This window comes from Dysidea avara, chromosome 8 (assembly GCF_963678975.1).
Source record: "Dysidea avara chromosome 8, odDysAvar1.4, whole genome shotgun sequence".
Classification (NCBI taxonomy): domain Eukaryota; kingdom Metazoa; phylum Porifera; class Demospongiae; order Dictyoceratida; family Dysideidae; genus Dysidea; species Dysidea avara.
Genome location: NC_089279.1, coordinates 28,038,951 through 28,062,199, shown reverse-complemented (window position 1 = coordinate 28,062,199; position 23,249 = coordinate 28,038,951). Strand labels below are relative to the sequence as shown.

Sequence of the window (23,249 nt, the reverse complement as noted above, 5' to 3'; positions counted from 1 at the left end):
CTGAAGTTATAATTAGTCTCATTACATGAACAAACTTGCAGCCAGAAGCAAATGCAGTTTCAAGACAGTCCAGGTTGCTAGATGGCTTCCTAATTCAATTGTGCCATTTTCTCTTTAAAGTGTATGGAGAGCCCTGGAGAAAAATGTACCTTTTTTTCAGTTTTTAAGCACTGTGCATGCCAAAGTAGCTAATTCCAACCAAACAAACTATATAAAACTGAGATCGGCAATCAATGCTCTATCTATTGAGCATATAAAAGTTTATCTTTCCAAACCTTAAAACTCGGGCTGGAATGCCTACTATCAGTACGGAAAACAGCTAACCGTTATGATAACGCAAGGCTTGACATTGCAGCTAATGGTTTTTGGGGAGTACGATTTGAGAGGTCATACTTTGATGTCAGAATTTTTAATCCTAGTTCACCCTCTAATCACATAGTGGTTTAATTTGCCATACATTAGTCCCAATAGTAGGAGTGCAATTAATCCCAAATCCCATGGCCTTGTTTCTGTAATTGCACTGTAATATAGCGAATAAAATAGCAGAATAACAGAAGCCTTTTAAGTGCAACAAGAAAGTGATATAATGAATAGCCAATCAAATAAACTGACAATAGAAGCCTTTTAAGTGCAACATATGTAGACATTTTGAGTAGCCAATCAGAATTGCTGACACATGAAGCCTTTTAAGTGCAACAACACATGATGTAATACAAAGAAGGATGATGCAATCACTTGGTAGAAGTTAATGGCCACATAGAACTGGATAGATGTGTACTACAAACCACGAAGGGTGGTCACTATGTGATTAGTAGGCAATCACACGCATTTTCGTGCAATTATGGAATAATTGTACTCGTAGCAGCCAAAATTGCACTCGGCTTCGCCTCGTGCAATTTTGACTGTTACTCGTACAATTATTCCCTAATTGCACTCAAATGTGTGTGATTACCTATACAAATCAACCCCTACACTCTGCATACCAATGTCATGATAAGGAAAAGAGACGTGAATACCAACAATGGGTTCATGAAGTAGAGAATACCTCATTTACTTTTCACCACTACTGGTGGAATGGGTGATGCTGCTACTCAGTTTTATAAGAGATTGGCCAACCTTTTGAGTGCTAAGCACAGTTTTTCTTATGGAATAGTGATGGGATGGCTGAGATGTAAATTAAACTTCTCTTTGTTGAGATTTGCAATTATGTGCATTCGCAGTGCCAGGTCCAGTTTGAGCTGTCCCGTTGCTGAGGCACCGATGGCTCTGCAGGTCGCTGAGGCCAATATTTAAGTTCACTTGTATTTGATTATTATGATTTATGTGCTGTTTTATCTTATGTATATACATATCAAAAAAAAAAAAAAACTATTAGCGCGGGCCCGGCGGTGAGGTGGTCAATCGCGTGATCAGGGTTTCACTGAAAACTGTCAGCAATCAAGCGGTCAGCAATGGCAGCTGCAATGAAGTATGTCGCTTGGTTTACAGCACTTTTTGTGATGATTCCAGCTAATCCATTAATGTCGAAGATTCCCTCTCAAGCAACGTGCTTTATTGATCTTTGTGGTATGTAAGTGGTTAGTAGTCTATTATTATGTATGTACGTAGACCACTCACTTAATGTTTTATTCCCCTTCCACCGACTTGATCTGCTTGTTGTCAGTAGACTGTACTGAGACTACCCGACACAGCAAGCTTGGCCGTAAACAATTTCCGCATTCTTCCAGTTTTTCTTGTGCACTAAGCGAACAAATGATTGGATGAAAGCGGCATAAAGAATAAGCGCGAAAATACACGGATTTTCACCTGAACTTCTTTTCATTAAGCCATTACTATTAAATTACTTGTTTCATACGTAGATGTTACTGAGAATTCTCTGTCCATTAGAGCATCATATCAAAACTAATGTCAAATTTACCGGATTCCGCAAGGTTTTGCCCGTTTCCGGTAAAAATTACACCACCTCGTAAACAAACCACTATAACTTCCGCATACTTCAGTTTACGGAAACACCGTTTGGTTTATCGAACTCGTTAATGTCAGGCGAGTCCTGTGGTATATTAGATTTTGCTCTGAGATGAACAGGAAGGGCAGAAAGAGCCTTGTTCTGGTGGATTACACATCATCAGGTATGTAAAATAATGCTGGAAAAACAAGGTTTTTCGAGTACTTCTCTGTAAAATTACCAGTTAAACACTTAGTACGGGTGGATTCTTAATCAGTACGCTTCAACACATACAATGATACCAAATTTGGGGGATTTGGTGGAGGATAACAGCCTGTACTTTTGGGATTTGTCCACCCACGTAATTAATTTCTCCAATAGGCTTTTGTATGGAGTGCGCATTATGCCGTAATCAACAATGAATAAGTGACACTGTGGTAATGTTACAATCCCAGTACGGGCGGCATTGTATAGGGCAATTCACAGGCTTTCTTTCATTGTATAATGTGCTGTAGAAATTATGGGTGCTAATGCCTGTACTTTTGTGTTTTCTGAATATATTACAAAACGCATGTATTTTGTATTGGACAAGGGAATTACAAGGAATGACAAGGTTTTTTTAATCAGCTTGTTTGACAAACCTGAGGTAGTGAAAGGGTTATAAAGTAGATATTGCATCTTTTTAATGTTTAATCCTTTAGAATTAAGGGTAAAACTTAGATTTCTGTGAAAAAAAATTTGACCATTGAGGTTGAACGCCTCTTTTTTAGTGAAGGGAAAAACTAACAATACAAACCTGGATATCAGCTTATTCGCCTGTTCAAGAAGAGTTGGAAAATCTTTTGTTTCATTGCAGTAGACCATGAGCGCTTGTTTACGTCATGTTGAAGCTATCATATGCGATCGGTTTTTCTTCACGAATTTCGCTGTTGTATACAATGAAGAAGGGCAAGTAAAGGAAAAACTTACCCAGTAATTGATTCCCCTGTACATGGCGAACACGATGGTGAACATTTTAGCTCCGTACCTCAATCTGTTGGTAAGTTACAAGTGTTTATGTAAGCGCCTGTCATTTATTTTCCATATACTTGCTGTACAAATCGATTTTTCTGTTGTTGCTACTTTGTAGGGCTGTAACTCCCAAAGCTATTGGCATATGAAGCTGAAACTTTGCCAGTGGGTACACTTGGCTAAGTAGAATGAGATTATAAATATTTAATAAACAGAAATTGGAAAAATATGCGATTGTGTCCTGTTTTTGCAGATCCATTCACATTTATCTTCGCATTTGTCTTATCACTTAGTCATTTAGTGGCTCTCTCTATCATGAAATAGTGCATTTACGTGATCAATCAAATAATTAAAATTTGGTGTGGCCACCCAAAAGTTGGTTCGGGTGGTGACGGGAAGCAAGGAACAAAAATGATTGCCTTATCAAAGCTGTACTACAACATCTATGCTATGCCCCTCCCCCATCATGCACTACAGCTCTATAAAATTGCTTGCTAGCTACTGCATGGCAATTATTCTGCATTCCATTCAATGTGTTGCTATTTTCTTTAGGAAAATGCTAAAAATTTAGTTTGACAGTTGCAGCATGTATAATTTCTTTAAGATGAATATTTGCTGTGTATATAGGTACCTCAAATGACAAAGTTAAAGATGTTCATGTGACATATTCTCCTCATCCACCACAAAGAGACAAGAATGTCACAATTTATTTCAATGGAAATCTCAGTAAGATTTGTTGCTAACATTGTTGCACAATGATATGTGTATCTATGTTACAGTGGTATCGTGTGTTTGAGTAATAGTTTGGGAAAGTTTGTGATGAGGATATAATCTTGTCTTAGAAGGTCTGCCGTAATAATATCCCAGCCATAAGCTATGAAGTTGTTATTATTATGTTTAGTGTTGATATTTACACTGTTATATTTCTGCATGAATAGCAGACACTAGTTTATTTTATAAACTTTAAGGTCTACATGATTACTATATTTCAATTTTAAGAATCTACTCCACCTTTCTGTATTTGCATGTTTCTTTAGCACTATAGATGTGTGCATTTAGAAAATCTAGGGTTTTAAAAAGATCTCTACCTGCTATGGAATATGACACAGTGGAATGTGCATGCACGGAGCAGAGACAAATATAAGGTTTTGCAGTAGACTAGCTGGTCATAATGTCCTGTCATGTGCAGGCTTGATCAGTCGTGGTAGGACAGAGTGGGACATTTCAACTAAGAGTTAGATTATTAATTCTGGTAACTGTTCACATCATTCATTGCTCTTGTTGTGAGCTACTGTAACATTGCTAATTAAATGGGAGTAGACTTAGTACTGTAATTTTCCGGTTCATTGTCAAATCAAAAACTCACGTATGCGCAGTAAAAATTCAAATCTTCTTGTGAATATTTAAGCTGATAAATGCACCAGTAAGAGATTCCTCTGGCATATTCATTCAATTAACCACTCGCCCTTTGATTAGAATTGTTTACTACAATGTTAAGAACATATTTGCATCAGGTGCTGCATTGCTGATGAGCATGCGAGGAGTTTATTTTTGACAATAAACCGGAAAATTACAGTACATTCATGGCCACCCCCCCTTGAGTTGTAAGAATGTAATGTCTCCTAGCAACCAAGTGGTATAGCTAGGACATTATGTCTAAGCAAACTGAGTTATGGTCAGACACAAAGGCTATTTGCACGGCAAATGTCCGGTGACCAACTGTTGTATTTGTCTCTGCAGCCTTCTCAGCTTACATTCAGTAAATACATGAACATAACTAGGCTTTACTTTTTTCTTAATGATGATGCCAGTATATTCCAAGAGTTATGAATAATCTGCTGCAGATTGTTACAGGTCTACTGCAAATATATGACCTATATAAAATTATGTAGAAGAACTTATATTGAGGCAGCCTGTGTATATGACCTTTCCTTATGACCTGCATGGTACTCTGCTATAAATGAACCATGTTAAAAGCATCATTAATAGTGCAATGATGCCAAAGTCATGTATTGTTGCTAATTGTTGTGATGGACTAGTTAACTTTTGATTTATACCTAGTTATTGTTTAGTTAACAATTACAACACTGTTTAGTAGTGTATACAGAAAGAGTGAATGCATGAACTATCCATTTTGTTATATTGAAACAAACATTACAGCAATATTTTCTTCAACAGTTTGGTATGAATAAGATAAAAAGCAAAACTTTAATGTCTTATTGTACACAGTCATTTAATTGTATTGCACATAACACTGTTGTTATGAAAATAGCTGAACAAGTTGATAAAGGAGAGATAGAGCTGAAGGTGTTTTTAGGCACTCGGGAGATATCAGATAAACCATATGACCTGTGTCACAACTTGCCTGCTGTGAACTTATCTTGCCCTCTTCATCCAGGTAACAGAACCATCATGTAACACATAGTAACTTTTACAGAGTGATTTTTAGGTCCTCTAAGGTTTACATTTACCACACATATTCCCAAAATAGTTCTACCGGTAAGTTCACATTGAAGTTATGTAATTATTGAAACTGGATAACCATCACTGACCCTGTGATTCAGGTCAGACACAAATACAAGACCTGAAGATAGAGGCATACACTGAAACATTTCAGGCACTATTGTATTCACAATAAAATATTTTTAAAAGGTGTGTCAGTGTAGAGGCACACTCAAATGGTAACACATGCAGGCAGGCTTTGCTCAGAAGTGCTCTTGTACCTGGCATGGCTCCAACTGTACGACTCATATGTGACCCAGTCTGGGAAAACCGGGCTTATCGCCTATTTAAAAGTATTGAGAAACGCTGGTTTTAAGTATTTAGTATGTTGTAGTTCACCAATGGTTGAAGCTATGTGCACCAAATTTTCACACGTTTTACACCAATTCCTTGCCAACCACAGCATCCACTGTGCAAGTAGCCAACAGCTAAGTTTCCTGCCATTTTAGATAGTTTTTAAATTGAGGTTGACTGTATCAGGCGAGGTGCAAATGGGTGGGAGGCGGGGGGGCCTGGAAGGCAGGAAAGATGGTGTCCAAATACTGATAAGGAAGGCGTAGGGATGAATTAGGCCGAGTTTTGGGCCATTGAGGTCTCAAAATTGGCTAAAATGAAAGGACATTCACAGCAGAGGTACTTATTCAATACCACAGTGCTGTACAGCCACATACAGTGTTCCCCAGGCTGACCAGAGCTCCATTAAGGCTGCACACCGCACGTATGGATCACCACTGGGCTTGGGAAAAGCAGCCAGCAAAACCAGACCACTCAAGTCTAGCTGATTTTGATTGTGGATTAGATAATTTATTTGTGTCTTGGGTGAAAAATCGAATCTGCTGACAAGGGCGATAGGACCGATTTTCTCAGACTGGGTCACATATGTTGTAGATATTAATGCTTCCCCAATGAATGATCGTTGAAAAATATTAAGATATCTGCAGGTTCTGTGAATTAGAAGTTTGTGCTATCCAAGTACTGCATGATCGAAATATGTGACCCAGTCTGGGAAAACAGGTCTTATCACCCATATCAGCAGATTTGATTTTTCACCAAGAACACAAAGTTACATGAATACACTATCTAATTTCACAACCAAAATCAGCTAGACTGGAGTGGTCTGCTGTTTTCCCCAAGCCCCGTGACAATCTGTACATGCGGTATGGGGCATTAATGGAGCTCTGGTCAGCCTGAGGGTGGCCAATTTTTTAAAAAGCCTCTTGCCCTCCTTCTGGGCCCCTGCCTCCCTCCCCTTTTGGAGCTCGCCTGATACAGCCAATCTCGGTTTATAAACTATATAAAATGGCGGGAAACTTAGCTGCTGGCTACTTGAACAGTGGATGCTTTGGAAGGTAAGGAATTGGTATAAAATGTGTGAAATTTGGTATAACCATTGGCAAACTATTATTATAATAACACACTAAATACCAGGGGTGAAGTAAGTAGTTGATATGAGGGGGGGGTTGGGCTAACCCAGACTTATGGAAATGATCTACATTGTCTCTGGTTTGGTAAGGTGAGACCCAAAAAAAGGAAGAAAAAAAGGTCACAACCAGCTGATGGTAGCTGCCCAACTCACCAGCTACGCATTTATAGCTGATAAACTACATAAAATCCTTACATAGCTCTGTTCTAAGACTGTGACTGCTTTATTAGAGTGACTGCTCTATTAGAGTATCTCGATCTTTACCATGGTTTTCAGCCCCACTGGATAATTTTGCCGTGATATCATTCTGAGGGGAGGGGAGGGGGGGGGCTAAGCCCCTCTCAGCAGACGCCTATGCTAAATACTTAAAACAGGCATTTCTCGATACTTTTAAAACGGCAATAAGACCCTTTTCCCAGACTGGGTCACATTTGTAATAGATCAGTAAAGTAACTTGTTTCAGAACAGCTCCCATGCCTCATCCCATGCTCAACCCATCTTCAGGATATATTTATTGGCAGTAATCCATTTTGATGCACCTTGAACATGATACACTTCCATTGTCACCATCACGCAAGATGCAGTGCATGTGATGCAATACAAAATTCTGCAAGATTTTTTAAAAATGTAGACACATCCAGTTTTAACCTTGATACGTATCACTGATTGTACATAAGGTTGCTCCTTGCCAACTCATTTGTGTGACATTTGTGACTGTGCATATATAATTTATTTGGTTTTCTTATAGGGAAAATACAGTGCAGTTGCTAATTTCACTGATCAGAATCACAACGTTCTTTTTTGCTTGAAAGGATCTTGTTTAGTTTAGTAACATGATCACCAACACATTTGGTGACATATGTACGTGTAGTTAAATATTTGTAGTTTGTGTGTTATATGTTTTATCAAAAATACACACTTTCATTTGTGATCATTTTATTTTATAAAGCTACAGTAACTTCATCGGTAGTCTGTGAAAAAGTTGAAATTGGAATATAATTCCACGTAGCCAGTTTTAAAATTATGGTTAATCAGTTACTCCAGTAAAATATGTGTGATATTGTGTGTAGTAGCCTCATCACATTAAAGGACTAGGTTATCTTTAGCTCAACACCCTCTTGTCTTCATGAACTGCATTCTTACTCGATTCTCAGGCATATCAACTCAATGTGAAATAATAATATTAGACCAAAATTAAATAAATGGGTGGGTGACTATAATCTGTGTGTTCTCTATCAATGATGACATGGGTGTGGTATGTACCTCAAAGTAACTATTGATTGTTATTATATTGTAGGAGTGCAGTTCACTGTACAGCAACATAGTACCATACCGTACTACATTAAATATTTTCTATAACATAGAGCATGATTTTAATAAGGAGCTATAAGAATAATACATCCAAGGATAGATCAAACTATACATGCAGAAATCAACAACATGTAAAACGAAGCACACAGCAGTATGTCCATTGCACCTTAATCAGTGACTACTGGTTTTTCCATGTCAAGTTTGGAGGTCACTAGTTAGTATATGTAACTTAGGACAGACTATAGTTATTGTTTAGTACATAATCCAACAATACAGTAATTATAATACTCTCAATAGCACCTTGACATATTATTTTGAAATACATCAAGTGATTAGCCAATAGAATTAGTATTACACTTGTTTGTCAAGGTCCTTGACAAAAAAATCTGTGATACCAATCTGATTGACAAATAGTGTGGTGTGTTTCTGTTGGATACATGTCCAATTTGACAACTAGTTGGTTACCATAGTGATAGGTGTGCTGCCCTATAGTAACAGTATGGTTGTTTAACAACTGTTGCTAATATATGTCACTTTGGGACCATACCAATGGTTGCTAAGTAGTATTTTTCAAGGGTTATTCTTTCAAAATTTCTGTTGCTTAGTATTTCTTATTGTTGTCTAATTAATGTAAATAATAGTCTGATATTCGGGATTAATATTTCTCACATTATACTGATGAACAGAAGGAAATAATGTGAGGCAAATTCTCAGTAACTTCTCCCAACTAGAGCGGTCCACTTCAAGCCCAGTGGCGTAGCTACACTGGGGCCTGTGCCCCACCCCACCGTCAGTAATGTTGTAACTTACGTGATTCGATGCACGACGATTTATCACAACGCTACAACGCAGTGTTTTATAAGTTATCATTGGCTTATCAAAATCATCTCTGCAAGTACAATTTTGCTATAAATAACATCAGTAGATAAAGAAAAAGTTAGAGTTCTATTTAATGCCCACTATCATGTGATGCAAGTTCAAATTTGAGCGAGTTGGATGTATACGTGGCTGCAGAGACAACAGTGTAGCAGTATATATATATTTAGCTAGCTAGGCACATGCAGTCATGCACTTTAATCAGATTTCTGTATAAATGTATTAGTCTCGCGTGGCCAGACCGCTTTTTTCCGTATATTGGCTGGGGAAAAAAGGGTCTGGTGCAACTCCAATAACTGTTTACTTCTGAGCCGTCCCCAGACACTGGGGACGCTAATTGAATAACATTGGCCGCAAAGGAGGCGTCGATGACGTCAGTAAGTAAACTCGAGATCTGTTTATCCTTTAAACGAATCCTAATTTGCTCCGATGTCTCTTTTATAGCATCTTGAAAGTTCATCCTCATCGTGTAACAAGACTCACAACCGGAGCAGGAGTGTAGGAATACTTCATAGTTTTACTGACGTCATGGCACCTCCTTTGTGACCAATGTTTTATTCAATTAGCGTCCCCGGAATCTGGGGACGGCTCAGAAGTAAACAGCTATTGGACTCGGTTGCACCAGACCTTTTTTTCCCCACCTAATACACGGAAAAAAGCGGTCTGGCCACGCGAGACTATAAATGTATAGAGTCCACAGTGAGATGGACTCGTATGTCGTGCATAGCTATAGGGGGCGGAAAGGGGGGCTAGGAGGCTGAGGGGGGCTTAGCCCTCCCAAATTATCCTTCTTGGAGTGGGGCTGAAAACCGTGATAAAGATCTAGATACTCTAATAGAGCAGTCGCTCTAATAAAGCAATGAGTATGTAGCGAGCTATGTAAGGATTTTAATGTAGTTTATCAGCTATAAAATTTAATACGTAACTGGTGAGGTGAAAAGCTATTGTGAGTTGGTTGTGACCTTTTTTTTTTTTTTTTGGTCTCACCTTACCAAACCAGAGATAAGTCTGGGTCAGCCCAGCCCCCCCCCCTCATATCAACTACTTCTTCCGCCCCTGCTGTCGTGTATTTATAATTGCATGGACGGACTTCATGCGAAGGTGCGCCCCACTTAGGTCCTACCGTCGCTAAAAGTCTAGCTACACCACTGTTCAAGCTACTTCTCCAACATGTGTTACAGCACCATTTGATCGGACATTAGTAGGGTAGCTAACCAGCCTCTATGCCCTTATGCTGGGTAAATACAGTAATTAAAAGAATTGAGTTCTGAATTTGCACCAGCACTTACCCACATATTTCAAGCATCTTTACAACAAGGCCATATACCAACTGAATGGAAAAAAGCGAATGTAGTTCCTATTTTTATTTATTATTATTTATTGTTAATCAGCAGGACCCTCCAGGGGTATAATGCTGATGTGCAATTACATGTGTACAATTTCCATTAGTTACTTAACTATATAAGTATGTACAATTACGACAAGTTACTTAATTATATACATATGTACAATTACAATAATAAACTATAAAAATATATACAATTACGATAAGTTACTTAACAATATACATAGAAGGGGCTAATTTTTGCTTAAATTCTTCAACACAGTCAGTCTCAATAATCTCATCATCTAATCTATTCCATTCTGGTACAGTTCTTGGGAGGAAGGAATATTTATATACATCAATTCTTGGTTGGTAAGGTACTTTTTAAGAAAGGCAATCGTAGTACACCAAGTAATTACCATCCTGTGTCACTGACCAGCATATGTTGTAAACAGTTGGAACATATCATATATTCACATGTATTTTCTCACTTAGATAACCACAATATATTATGTGATGACCAACACGGATTTCGAAGAAATAGATCATGTGAGACTCAACTACTATATCAACTGTACACGATTTGGCCAAAAAATTGAATTATGGTTTACAAACAGATGTTATGTTTTTAGATTTTCTAAGGCTTTTGACAAAGTGGATCATAACCTTTTATTACACAAACTAAAACATTATGGTATTCGTGGGCAGCTCCTATTGTGGTTGACTGGCTTTCTTTCTGAGAGAAAACAGCAAGTCGTTGTTGAGGGGAATCATAGCTCTTCAGTTGAAGTTACCTCTGGGGTCCCACAAGGTTCTGTTTTAGGGCCCTTACTTTTCTTATGCTTTATTAATGACTTACCAACAAATGTTAGATGTAAGATTAAGTTATATGCAGATGATGTTTTGCTTTACACTACCATCAGAACAGTAGATGACTGCCACAAACTACAGGCTGATCTTTATTCTCTTGAACAGTGGGCTAAAAAGTGGAATATGCTATTTAATCCAGCAAAGTGTGAATTCCTCAGGGTATCCAACAAGTGTAATCCTATATTAATGCATTATTATATTCAAAGACAAGAAATTAAGCGCAGTACATCAGCTCAATATCTTGGCGTAACAATTGATGAACACCTCACATGAAATGATCATGTTAAGACTGTTACCAGTAAAGCAAACAAAGTGAAAGGTTTTCTCCAGCGTAATATTAAGCACTGTCCAACTAGTATTAAAGCAAAATGTTATAGCAGCATGATTAGGCCTATACTAGAATATGCCTTTGCCATCTGGTCTCCATATACTCAAAGGAATATTGACTTTGTTGAAGCTGTCCAAAGACAATCAGTGAGGTTTATATTTAATAATTACTCACCTTATGCTAGTGTTACAGAAATGTTGGAAAGAATTGATTTTAAGACTTTAGCAGAGAGAAGAAATGAATCAAAATTGATATACTTGTACAAGATTGTTAACGATTTAGTAGAAATAAACACAGATGATATCCTTTTCCCCCGACCATCTATTCATAATACAAGAGGGCACCAACTGCGATTTTTACTACTTCCCACTAGAATCAACTCCTACCACTATTCCTTTTTTCCTTCAGCAATTCGACAATGGAGCAATCTTCCGGAATCTGTAATTAATTCATCAAGTGTAGAACATTTTAAATCCTTAATTAATTTTATAACTATAGTGTGCTCTTATACTCTATTTTGAGGTCTTACACAGTAATAAATATAATAATAATAGTAATGCTCTTGCTGCTTTCAAGACTGCACATATTGTGGAGTTATGTGCTAGTGCATACTTGTAGCTATGGCTTGCAGATTCTGTACACTACATTATAATTCCAATTGTAATTTCTTAAATATTTTCTAACAAGATCCTCGGCTAGTTCCATGCATTGTGCAGGGGCGGATCCAGACTTATGGAAAGGGGGGGGTCAAAAATGAACTGAGGCACTACATTGTCTCTGGTTTGATAAGGTGAGACCAAAAAAAAAAAAGGTCACAGCCAGCTAGCAATAGCTGCCCACCTCACCAACCACACATTTATAGCTGATAAAGTACATAAAAATCCTTAAATAGCTCACTACACACTGTTCTAGTACTGTGACTGCTTTATTAGAGTGACTGCTCTATTAGAGTATCTCGATCTTGGTACACTAAAAATTTTTGGAGGGGGATCAAGAGCCCCCTTTGACCCCCCCTGTATCCGCCCCTGTTGTGGACTATAACGGAAGGACGACTACATCGTATGTAGTTATCAGGCCCTGGAGGTACAAAATAGTCATATTGTGGCAAGTACTGATTTTCTGATGAAAAACAGAAAGTCGTCAAATATAGTAGCCTAGATTTATTAATTTTGATATGGTGTATACAATGGTCGCAGTGTGATGTGTGCTGAAATGTACTGAAGCCCATGGCATCACTAATAGCAAACATAATGACACTGACCAGTCTTTAGAATGATGAAAATTGAAATGTAGCTACAGCACATTTTTGAAGCGCCGCTAAACCCACCAAAATTTATCTTGTGCTTTACCAGTTATACTGGAGGCAAAGCTTGTATCTTCATAGCTAGCTAGCTATTATACTGTCATTGCAGACCGGTTGTGAAAGATATCTAGCTAGCTCAGGATCGAGTTTGATTTCTTCTTCACTGTATTAGTAGGCTTGTAAACCACCAAAGATCATAGAACAGTGCTAGCTACATACAAAGGTAACTAGCTATAAAATTTGTGTATGCGCAGGCCGCCGGGAGGATACAGTCTCGTGATCTGGTAGTTTTCAGCAGCAATCACGGGTCAAGAGAGTGGTCAGCAATGTTGAAGTATACCGTTTGTTTTACAGCACTATTTATGGCGATTCCGGCTATTCCGTTAATGTCAAAGCGGAGTCAATCCCAACCAATCATGACATGCTTGATTGATTCATGCGGGGGTCCGCCACTTTCTCGAAGGGCGTACGAGATTTCGAAATCACAGTGATTTCTCTGAAATCAATGATTTCTCTGAAATCAATGATTTCTCTGAAATCAATGATTTCATTAGTGATTTCATGATTTCAATTTTGATTTCGTGATTTCCGTGATTTCACCATTGTTGACTCTCATGGAGCTAGAACAGGTCCAGAAGCTTCGTCATCAGTAAACTGGATGGTAAAAGTTATATCTAGAGCAAAGATGCTGGGGCCAAAGCCGTCTGGCTGAGATGATTCCAGGCACCAGTAGCGGTGATGGTTTGTGGTTGCGGTCGTACGGTAGTGCTGATGATTAACAGGCAAGCTAACAGTGTAAAGAGGCTGTCTAAAATGAATAGAAGCCGTCCCAGAACTTCGTGCATAAGTTATATTCTAACAAGGGTAAAAAAATAATAGGCGTGGATCAAGGAATGCCGCACTGGCCTAGTTATAGCTAGCCGCCGGCATTTTTACGAGGCAATCCACGACTTATCTGCAGCCTATCAATACCATTATCCTCTTAGCCACACAATGTTCAACTAGACACCACTACCCTTACCACTTCATCCAGGTACTTAGCTACATGAACCGGCATTCCTTCTTTCCAAGAGCTGTCCGGGATCGACTGGAATAATTTGCCAACTTCAGTGATTGAGTCAGAAAGCATGCATTATCAAAAAGTTACTACATACTTGTGCTGTAAAGTAAAAATGGTATAGGCAATGTTAGGCATTGTCGAGTATCGTCTTTACCGGTAGATATAATAAAGCAGTACTGTTGTTATCTTGTGTATTTTTTCCTTGGAGCATTACTCACGTCCCCTTGGCACATCGGCATGCCCAGCAATAATAATAATAAAAGTAGCTGATGGTGATACATGTGATTAATTAAGTATATTGGAATTGGTTACTATTACATGGTTGCGTGTCATCAGTGGGTCCACATGATTTCAGTTACACTTTTATCACTGAGTTATGATGAATTTAAAACAGTATCTTTGGTAGGAGATAGACTTGGACTCAATCAGTAATGATTAGGTAATGAAAAAGGTGTAAAATTATTTACAAAAATAGATAACAAACAAGTACACAGAAAAGTTAAGCACAAAAGAATACAAAGACTAGCAAATTACAAACTACCACACTAATTACAATAAAATAAACTACTTACAAGCTACACCTACTTAACTACATTATAAAACCTAAACAAAATCTATAATGTCCTCCGAGCAAAGAGCATAGTGTCTGAGGACCATTTTGGCATTGTATTTCCATAAAGTCACTGATTAGGTAATTGTTCTCCGTAAAATTTGTGTGCTAAACACTGTTAGCTCCAATGCATCCTGCATTATCAGTTCTTCAAATAATATAATGCAAACCAATATGATGCATTGCCAGCAATGAACATACCTGCAAAATTTAGCAGAACTTATAAACCTTATCTGATCAATATGTGATGTATTTAATCTGCATGAAGCTGACTTAGCTATATGCAGAAAGATAGCTACTTGTATATATTACCTATACCAGTTTTATAATACACAATAGATTAAATCACACCTGAAAGTTGACAAACAATATCTCTGCTAACATCAGTAACGTGCACATCCCTTCCTTCACAATGGTATTGAAAACTGGAATGGCTCTCTGTTAACAACCCTGATCTCATTTCATATTGACTAACAACCACAGTGGCAGGAAACACCTAAGTACACAGTCAACTGATCTGGATACATCCATGGTCTTCATTGTGTATGCCAGGATTGTTTTATATGAAATGTTTGCTTGCGAGTTATGTAAAGATGTTTAGTGGGTCAGCTGAACAAGCAGAATCATATTATGTGAGCTAATCTTTGAAAAGTTACACCTAGTAGCTAGTTACTAACCAGTACTGACATACATATTTTCTAGACAAGCTGCATGATTATTTGTCCTGAAGCTAATGCTGGGAACTACTTTCTTTGCAAAAGTGTGCTTATAGTTTGCAGCCCTTCTAAATGGTTTACCCGTTTCATCATTAACCCATGCAGTCACTATGATGTACCGTCACTTGTGGCTGCGAGTAGAGCCTAAATTGCTAGTTAAAACTGAATAAGATTCCGAGATGGATTCTCAGATCACTCGTGTGGCTCCAGCATAGATTTTGCGCCTCTAAAATCTATGGCTCCAGTGATGGAAGCTTTTGACCATTAGTGGACTCAGCTTGGGCTGTAAAATTCTAGAGATTGGCAGCCGAACCAGTGCCAGATCAAGTGATTCGGGCCTTAAATCACTTCTGTTATGTTCCAATTAATAATATCGCGTAATTCAATGCGTCCGTAATTTACGGAAATATACGGAGTTTTACGATTTTCATTTTCAAAAAGTGTGATTTCTGATTTCTTTTGAGTGTGTGATTTCATGATTTCAAATGTGATTTTATGACGAAGCGTACGAGATTTCAAGAGTGTCGGACCCCTCGGATTCATGTGGTAAGAGCCGCCGAGTACTGTTATTTAATACTATGTGACAAGTAGATAAAATTTAATATTGTAGTCTATTCGCACACCTTCTGTCAGCACCTCAACAAAAGCATAATCGAGTAGTACTAAACAGGTATTCCTCCATTATCCCCGAAACTGAGAGGCTTCTCAGTTTCGGTGTTTTTGTGGTCAGCCAAAAAACCCCTCACTGTCAATAATGGGCGGCGATTATCATGTGGGCAGGTGGGTGCCCCCACCGAAGTAGTGAATAGTATAAAAGCTTGGGGGAGGCTGCATACCAGTGGAACCTGTGCATGATACAAAAAATTCCGGCCCAACGAAGTATATGTGACCCGATTTTTGAAAATCATTCTTATTGTCACACGTGCATGAAATAATTAGAAAAGTTCACAATTCGCTGTGTTACCAATAAGACGGTTTGGCACCTGTTAGACAGAATTTGTAGTAATTCAAGGTACTGACTAACAATTGCAACCATTGTAAAGCTGAGTAATTGGTTGGAATGCTTAATGTTGGTCATAAATATTTTAATTGTCAAATGTGACATTAAGACTGATTTTCCAAAATCGGGTCACATATATAGGTGACAGGTAGCTAGCTAGCTAGCTATACAGAAACCCCATCAGAAGGATGATAGGGTGGTAGTAGCATTTATTGTGGCAATACAATCACTACAAGAGACTCCCAGCCCGCTAACCCAGGTATTTGACAATTTATCAGGGAGTACAGAAAGGCCAGGTAAGCTTGTTATGAATGATGTCAGAGATCATAGAATACTGTTAAACAATGGAACCATAATCATTAAAGTTACTGTAATAATTACGTATGCACTAACTGAGGGGTGATCTAATAGCCACATTGTAAACTGAACTATCCACTAACTGTTTTCATATGGCAATGATCACTATCTCAGTGAGAGTTGAAATTTTGTATCATTCAGTAATTCAGAGGTAAATTCTAGCCTGGTCATTATTATAGACAGGTGACACCACTGTAGACCACAATACATACATTTGTATAGGACTATAGGTCAGATCTCATTTCCAAGGCCATTATACACAGCTTACACAGGTAAGTGTTAAAACAGGTTCCATGCAGCACAATAGTGATGTAGAAAAATTTCTATAATGGAAAAAGTAACACAATACTGCATTACTGAATGTAAACTTTTGAGAGGGAATATTTGACAAATTGCAAATAAATTATCAAATCCATCAATTTTTTTTTCCAGTTGAGTAATTTTTTAAAGATGCGTTTTCACAGGCAGGATTATAGTAAGAAACAATTGTCTGCCTATTATTATGCTAGCATTATACTTGATACTTCTGCGACTTGTTATTATTATGTTCTTGATAATCAGCAAATCTTTACTTTGTAATGCTCTTTTGAGTTTTCATTGATAATCGTTCATTTCCTATATATTTATAATCAATGTAGACTTTGTATACTGTATCTGAAATCTAACATGTTTCAGTGGGTAGAAACGTAATTACTAATCCTTATAATTAGACAATGGGCCACCATGCATACTGTAAAAGTTCTTTTCCTGTAAACAATTTAGCACTTTACCTATATACTTACAAGAGAAATGCTTAGATTTTAATTTTTGCCTCTTCTACTTATGCACATTAAGTAGATTTGAAAATATATTATATGATTGTCCATCTGCTTTGTATTTAGGTACCTCAAATGATAAAGTTAAGGGTTTTAGTGTCACATATTCTCCTGATCCGCCAAAGATAAGTGAGAGTGTGACTATCTATTTCAGTGGAAATCTCAGTAAGAGTTGTCACTATACTGTTGTTGCATAAGTATGTAAAAGTACAAATAACTTGCATGGTGGCTTATGTTACAGTAGATTTACTGGTGCTGCTATGCAGCGCAGTATGCCAAATAAACTCAAGAAAATACGTCCATAATTAGAATTAAGATTTTAGTTGTGGCATGCAGATCCAACACTTTGCAAGTGTATAAGTGTATAGGTTTGCCAATAGATTAGATGGTGGAGCTTCAAATCACTAGTCTTGCCACCACTGTCTCAAAGACTGCATGGGTGTTATTGGTAGCTATAACCATTAAGTATGTTTTGCCATAATATGCTAAAATTCTATTACAGAATACATGAGTGCTGGCTTCAGTTTGGAGTTATAGTACTAGTTCTCAGCAACAGTTTACATCTTGGGGTTTCATGCAATGCAAAAACTTAATACTGTATAAATATCATAACTTTTAATGTCTAACACATACATGTTATGAAAATAGCTGAACAAGTTGATAAAGGACAAATACAGACAAATTTGAGTTTCGGCACTAGACAGATATTAAATGAAACATTCGACCTGTGTCACAACTTACATCCTGTGAACTTATCTTGTCCTTTTCATCCAGGTAATTACATTAGACCTATACATGGTAACTTATAAATGTATGATCTTTTTATAGGTCCTCTAAAGTTCATGCTTACCTTACCCATTCCTCGCATAGTTCTAAAGGTAAGTTCACTTTAAGTTTATTCATGCATCATGCAATATGGTGGTATTGTGTAGTATAGTGGATTTGTTTTCTGACGATTACAATTATAACAGAATTCTCCATAATTTGTAGTGAGTAGATTGGTTGCAGGGGTGCTGTTCTTCATTAGTAATATTAAATTGGTACTGTATACGTACATGGAAATTTTAACAACATACGCATCAAGTAAATTTCAACACTCCATGATATGGAGAAATACTTTGGGGCATTAGCAGTAGTTCTGCTTTTCAAAGCCATACTTCTATTTTAATTTGGTGGTTGCAGAGTGATGTATCATGGCTGGCACACCTCGGTGTTTCTGATGGTAGGTACTTACTAGACTATGATACACATAGTATGCTTTGAAGTATGGTCGTTAATGAGGTATTTAAAGTCCAATACATACCCGTGGGTAGGTATCTAAACTGGTTAGATACCCATGACAAAATTATTTTGTCACGTGCGCCACGTGTTTTGCTGGATTCCAGTCACAACAGCCATCAGAAATCATTGCTAGAGTGTGAAGAAAACATCGCTGGATAATAGAGATGATCGTATTCATCTAGGAAGCCTACCAGTGAGTCAGGAAGCCACCATTATTGGCAGTGACCCGAGCTGCTGTCATAGTGATATGTGTTTCCCCAAGTATCATGTTCCCTGCACACATATCACTAGGAATCCGTGTTTCCCCACACACATATCACTAACTGGCTATTAATCTAAAAGTCACAGTGATATACCTTATGTATCCCCAGGTATTATGTTCCCAAGGTAAGGAGTTCCCCAGACACATATTCCTAGGGATGCGTGTTTACAAAGTGCATGCATACTGTTTCTGCTATTGCTGCTTCTACTACAGCTACTAGCCACTGCTTCCCCTTCTCCTGCTGCTACTACTACCTAGCTAGTAGTTACTGCCCCCCTACTGCATGCATGTATAGTTACTGCCTGCTACTGCATGGTGCTGCTGCTACTACTTGTCTACTAGCTGCACCAGCTACTGCATGCATGACCTGAGCTCCTTTTGTTGCCCTACTTACTGCTTGTTGCTGGTAATACTACTGCTATAGCTACTGCTTATTGCTACTACTTGCTGCTATTACCAGCTACTATATACTTGCTACTACCACTAGCTACTACTACTACTACTACTACTACTACTACTACTATACACGTAGCTACTACTTACTATCGCCAGCTACTATACTTGCTACTATTTGCTGCTACTACTTGTTAGCTATTACTTGCTGCATGCTATTACTATAGTTGCTGCTACTACTTGCTACTACTTGTTGCTGCTACTAGCTATACTACTTGCAGCTCCCCCCCGCTCTTTTGCATTTAATAGCTACGGGGTGCATTTCTGCTGCTCTGCAACTAACCCTCTAGTGCTAACTAGCTATTGAGCCAAAGATCATGTTGAACTGAGAACATTCAGCTAAAGCTATCTGCTGTTTTACTTTCACGCAAGATAGAAACATTATTTATTTAATTAGCTAGTAGCTAAGTGAGGACAAATATTTATAAGAATGGAAGTGAAAAACAAAGCTTTAACAAGCACACATACAATATTAAAAATTAAGTTAGCTAGTATTCAGTGTATAAAATACTATACTTTGAAGTGTCTAATGTTTTCTGCATGTAACGGCATTCTATAACAGCATAGAATTTGACTTCAGCCATTGCCAAATAGCATGTATGTCCATGCCTTATACATCTGTCACATTATACCTGTGAAGAGAAAACAAGAACAACTTTAAACAGTGTAACTACTGCTAAATCCAACACTCACATTATGCTGACATATACCTCATCACAATAGTATAGATAGCTTAATCTTTCTTCTCCTGCTCCGCACATATCTTATCCAGATATCTTGCAATAGATTCGTACTGTAAAGTGACTTTAGCATTACATAACTGACTGGAAAATCTCTAAAGCACAAATGTGAGATCTCTCAGATATAAAATCTCTCAAATACAAAAACAGTCAAAAGCTCTCAGGTGAAAATCAGTCTCTCAGGTAGTCACATAACTATAAGTAAAATTTCTCAAGTAAAAATCTCTAAAGTAGAATCTCTCAAGTAGTCAAAAACTTCTCAAGTGAAAAGCTCTAAGCATAGCCTATATAAAATCTCTCGATTACATAAATTAAGTCTCTCAAGTAAAATCTCTTAATTAAGTAGAATCTCTCGAGTAGTCAAAATCTCTAAGCTCTCAAGCAGTTTTAGGTATTTTGGGGAACTAAAGTCTCTTAAGTACTTGAACATGTCACAATTGGTCTAAAGTAAAATATCTTGACTTGTCCAAAATCTCTCAAGGAGACTCAATTTAAGTACAAAACCTGTCCAGTGAAAATCTCTCAAGTACATAGCTAAAAATTATTCAAGTACGAACTTAGCATGCATGCACACAAGTACATTAGCTCCATGTACATAACCGATGCACACAAGAGATAGCTATATATAATATATGATGCAGCTCTTAGAATTGCACTGAATTGAAACTAACTGCTTGCCTTTATTGGTAGCACATTATATGTAGCTTATAGATTCACAGACAGCCAATAGCATGTAGCAGAATCTATATAATTTTGTATGCCAAGAAACAGAGAATTAACTGAAGTTAGTGATATACGGAGGAGACTGAGTGTGGCACTCAACTAGATATCGGATAGCCTGCAGTTCGAATCCTGGGGTAGGGAGGATTTTATATCCTTTCTTTAGCCTACATCTGTAGCGATACTAGCAGACATTTAATACCTCCTTCAGTCATGATCATACTATTAATAAGTTATATGATTGAAGTAGAAATTAAATGTGCACTAGTATAGCTGCAGGTATAACCATGTAAGTGACCTCTGAGTTTTCAGTACTACATTCTAAAATACTAAAATATCCCTGTACGGCATGATTATAAAACTTAGCATTAATACATGTGGTTATTCCTTTGGTATCATAATTAATATTGCTGATGGTTGACATTAACAACATGCATGGGTTCACTATCATTTTATAGGGAAGATATGCTGGAGAGGCCAATTGTACAGATCAGAATCACAATGTTCTGTTTTGCCTGAAAGGATCTTGTTTAGTCTCGTAGCTACTAACGATTGCATTTGGGCAACATACTCAATTAAACAGCTATTGTATGTTTCTAGCTTGTGCATTATTATTGACAGATAGTTTGAGATAAACAGTATGATGCTAAATATCCAATAATAACTTATGTAAATACACATGCACTTACAGTGGATTCTGGCCCGAAGTTGAGTTGAATCCTGAGAAAATGATTAAAAAATATAAGTGTTTTTTTTTTTCTCAAGAGAAATAACATTTCAGCCAATCATATGATTAGTGGTGACAGTAAAAGTGGCAAGACCATACATGTACAGTTTGGCCCCAATACAAGTTCAGGAAAGGGACAAAACAGGTGGTACACTTTTATGGCTTCCAATAAGAAATGAATGGTAAAAATTTTGATTGGCCATAAATATTGTGTCATACATTTAAATGAAAAGACTTTGAAACTTTTTAGCAGGTTAAGCACTACTATGAATGAGCAAAATTTCAAGAACTTGTGTAACTCCATCCTTGAGTTATTAATGTTTTTTTGAAGGTTCAGCTCATTCAGTGCATATAATATACCATTGCTACAATTCAGAATTAATACATGCATGCATGCCAGAAAACAGGACCGGCACACTGATAAACTGTTTATAACATGATATAGCTACACTGAATAAAAATACCCATGCATATATATATATATATATATATATATATATACTACACTCTTCAGTATGTTGTTGAACTGTGACAAGTAATTATGCATACTTAGTTATTCAAACTTCATTTTACTGAGCTCCAAAAATGTTTGTTCTATTACAGCAGTCTAAAAAATTTATAACCTTTTTATTGGCTGTAAACAGTGTTAAATAGAGTTAAAGTGACTTCGCACAAAGCAGAGTTGCTAGCTATTTGAATACTAGGTGGTCCCCAGGGGTTTGGATAGCTGAGGGTTCCACAGTGTATAGTAGTAAAAGGCCTCTTGCTTACTGTCTTGTAGTTAGCTACTGGTGTCATCTATGCTAGTACCGGCAGAGAAGTAGTTTACATGATGAGTGATAGCTAGTGACTTTTGGCTAGTTGTGAATTGTGATGGAGCTAGTTGTTAATCACAGTAAAACAGTTATTGCTAAACATACTGTAGTGAAGGTCACTGGAAATGTCTGCAATATAATATTCATTATTTTTATGTAGTGACGTTCACTATACTATGTAGTGAGAGTCACTACAAGAAAGCAGTGAAGATTACTACAAAAATGGTGAACATCACTGCTTAAAAATAGTAAGTGTTGTGACAGAAATCCATAGTGAACAGGGACGGATCTAGAAAGGGGGGCCAAGCTAGATAGGGACATAGGTATCTAGCCAGACATTAGAAGATACCAAGCCTTCTCACAAGATCCTAGTGGTAAGATTCAAGTAGTATCCATGGTCAAATTAGCTATTTGGAATATTGACTACATTAGTGATGCCAATCTAGGGGTGTCTGTGGGGCATGCCCTCCCTTCTCCTAGGAAATTAGGCCATCTAAAGGTGAATCTGAGTGTTTTTAGCAGCTTTTCAGTGGAAAATAATGGAATTTCATTATATCATTAAATTTTACTTTTTCATTAAATCAATTAAGACTATTAAATCAAAACTGATTGCAATATGCATTGAGTAGCTATCATGCATGCATAATAATGTTTTCATTTGTAGCTACCAAGCGTTTAGATATAGCTAGCTATCAGTGTTGGGAGTAACACATTACTTATGTAACGCGTTATGTAATACTATTACTTTTGTGGTAACTAAGTAATATAACGCAATACGCTATAAAAAACAGGTAATATAA

General features: G+C 37.4%; 1 protein-coding gene and 2 long non-coding RNA genes across 5 annotated transcripts in view; 2 read left to right on the top strand and 1 right to left on the bottom strand.

Moving 5' to 3' along the window:
* Positions 1-1,883, bottom strand: part of LOC136264197 (uncharacterized) — a 30,914-nt gene extending 29,031 nt beyond the window's left edge. The window contains exon 1 of the long non-coding RNA XR_010704999.1: positions 1,618-1,883. This is a non-coding gene — a long non-coding RNA (uncharacterized lncRNA). The remainder of the gene's footprint in view (positions 1-1,617) is intronic.
* Positions 1,382-7,812, top strand: LOC136264196 (uncharacterized). Of its 2 annotated transcripts, XM_066058904.1 has the most exons (6): positions 1,382-1,444; positions 1,510-1,566; positions 3,584-3,682; positions 5,229-5,354; positions 5,406-5,455; positions 7,630-7,812. In XM_066058904.1, the coding sequence occupies exons 2-6, from the start codon at positions 1,521-1,523 to the stop codon at positions 7,708-7,710; spliced, it is 402 nt and encodes a 133-aa protein (XP_065914976.1). In that variant the 5' UTR covers positions 1,382-1,444; positions 1,510-1,520; the 3' UTR covers positions 7,711-7,812. The 2 variants fall into 2 exon arrangements, with proteins under 2 accessions (XP_065914976.1, XP_065914975.1); XM_066058903.1 differs by having other exon boundaries at positions 1,385-1,566.
* Positions 7,813-13,654: 5,842 nt separating this feature from the next.
* Positions 13,655-21,585, top strand: LOC136263756 (uncharacterized). 2 transcript variants are annotated; one of them, XR_010704776.1, is made up of 5 exons: positions 13,655-13,675; positions 17,518-17,616; positions 18,100-18,225; positions 18,280-18,329; positions 21,366-21,585. It is a non-coding gene; the product is annotated as an uncharacterized lncRNA (long non-coding RNA). The 2 variants fall into 2 exon arrangements; XR_010704774.1 differs by lacking the exon at positions 13,655-13,675 and adding an exon at positions 15,514-15,825.
* The last annotated feature ends 1,664 nt before the right edge of the window (positions 21,586-23,249 follow it).

Excerpts from the sequence above, each read along its gene's own strand:
- LOC136264196 (XM_066058903.1), top strand. The coding sequence starts at position 1,452 with ATGGCAGCTGCAATGAAGTATGTCGCTTGGTTTACAGCACTTTTTGTG. Across the intron at positions 1,567-3,583 it reads GTGCTTTATTGATCTTTGTG|GTACCTCAAATGACAAAGTT; the intron begins GTATGTAAGTGG and ends CTGTGTATATAG. Across the intron at positions 3,683-5,228 it reads TTATTTCAATGGAAATCTCA|CTGAACAAGTTGATAAAGGA; the intron begins GTAAGATTTGTT and ends TTATGAAAATAG.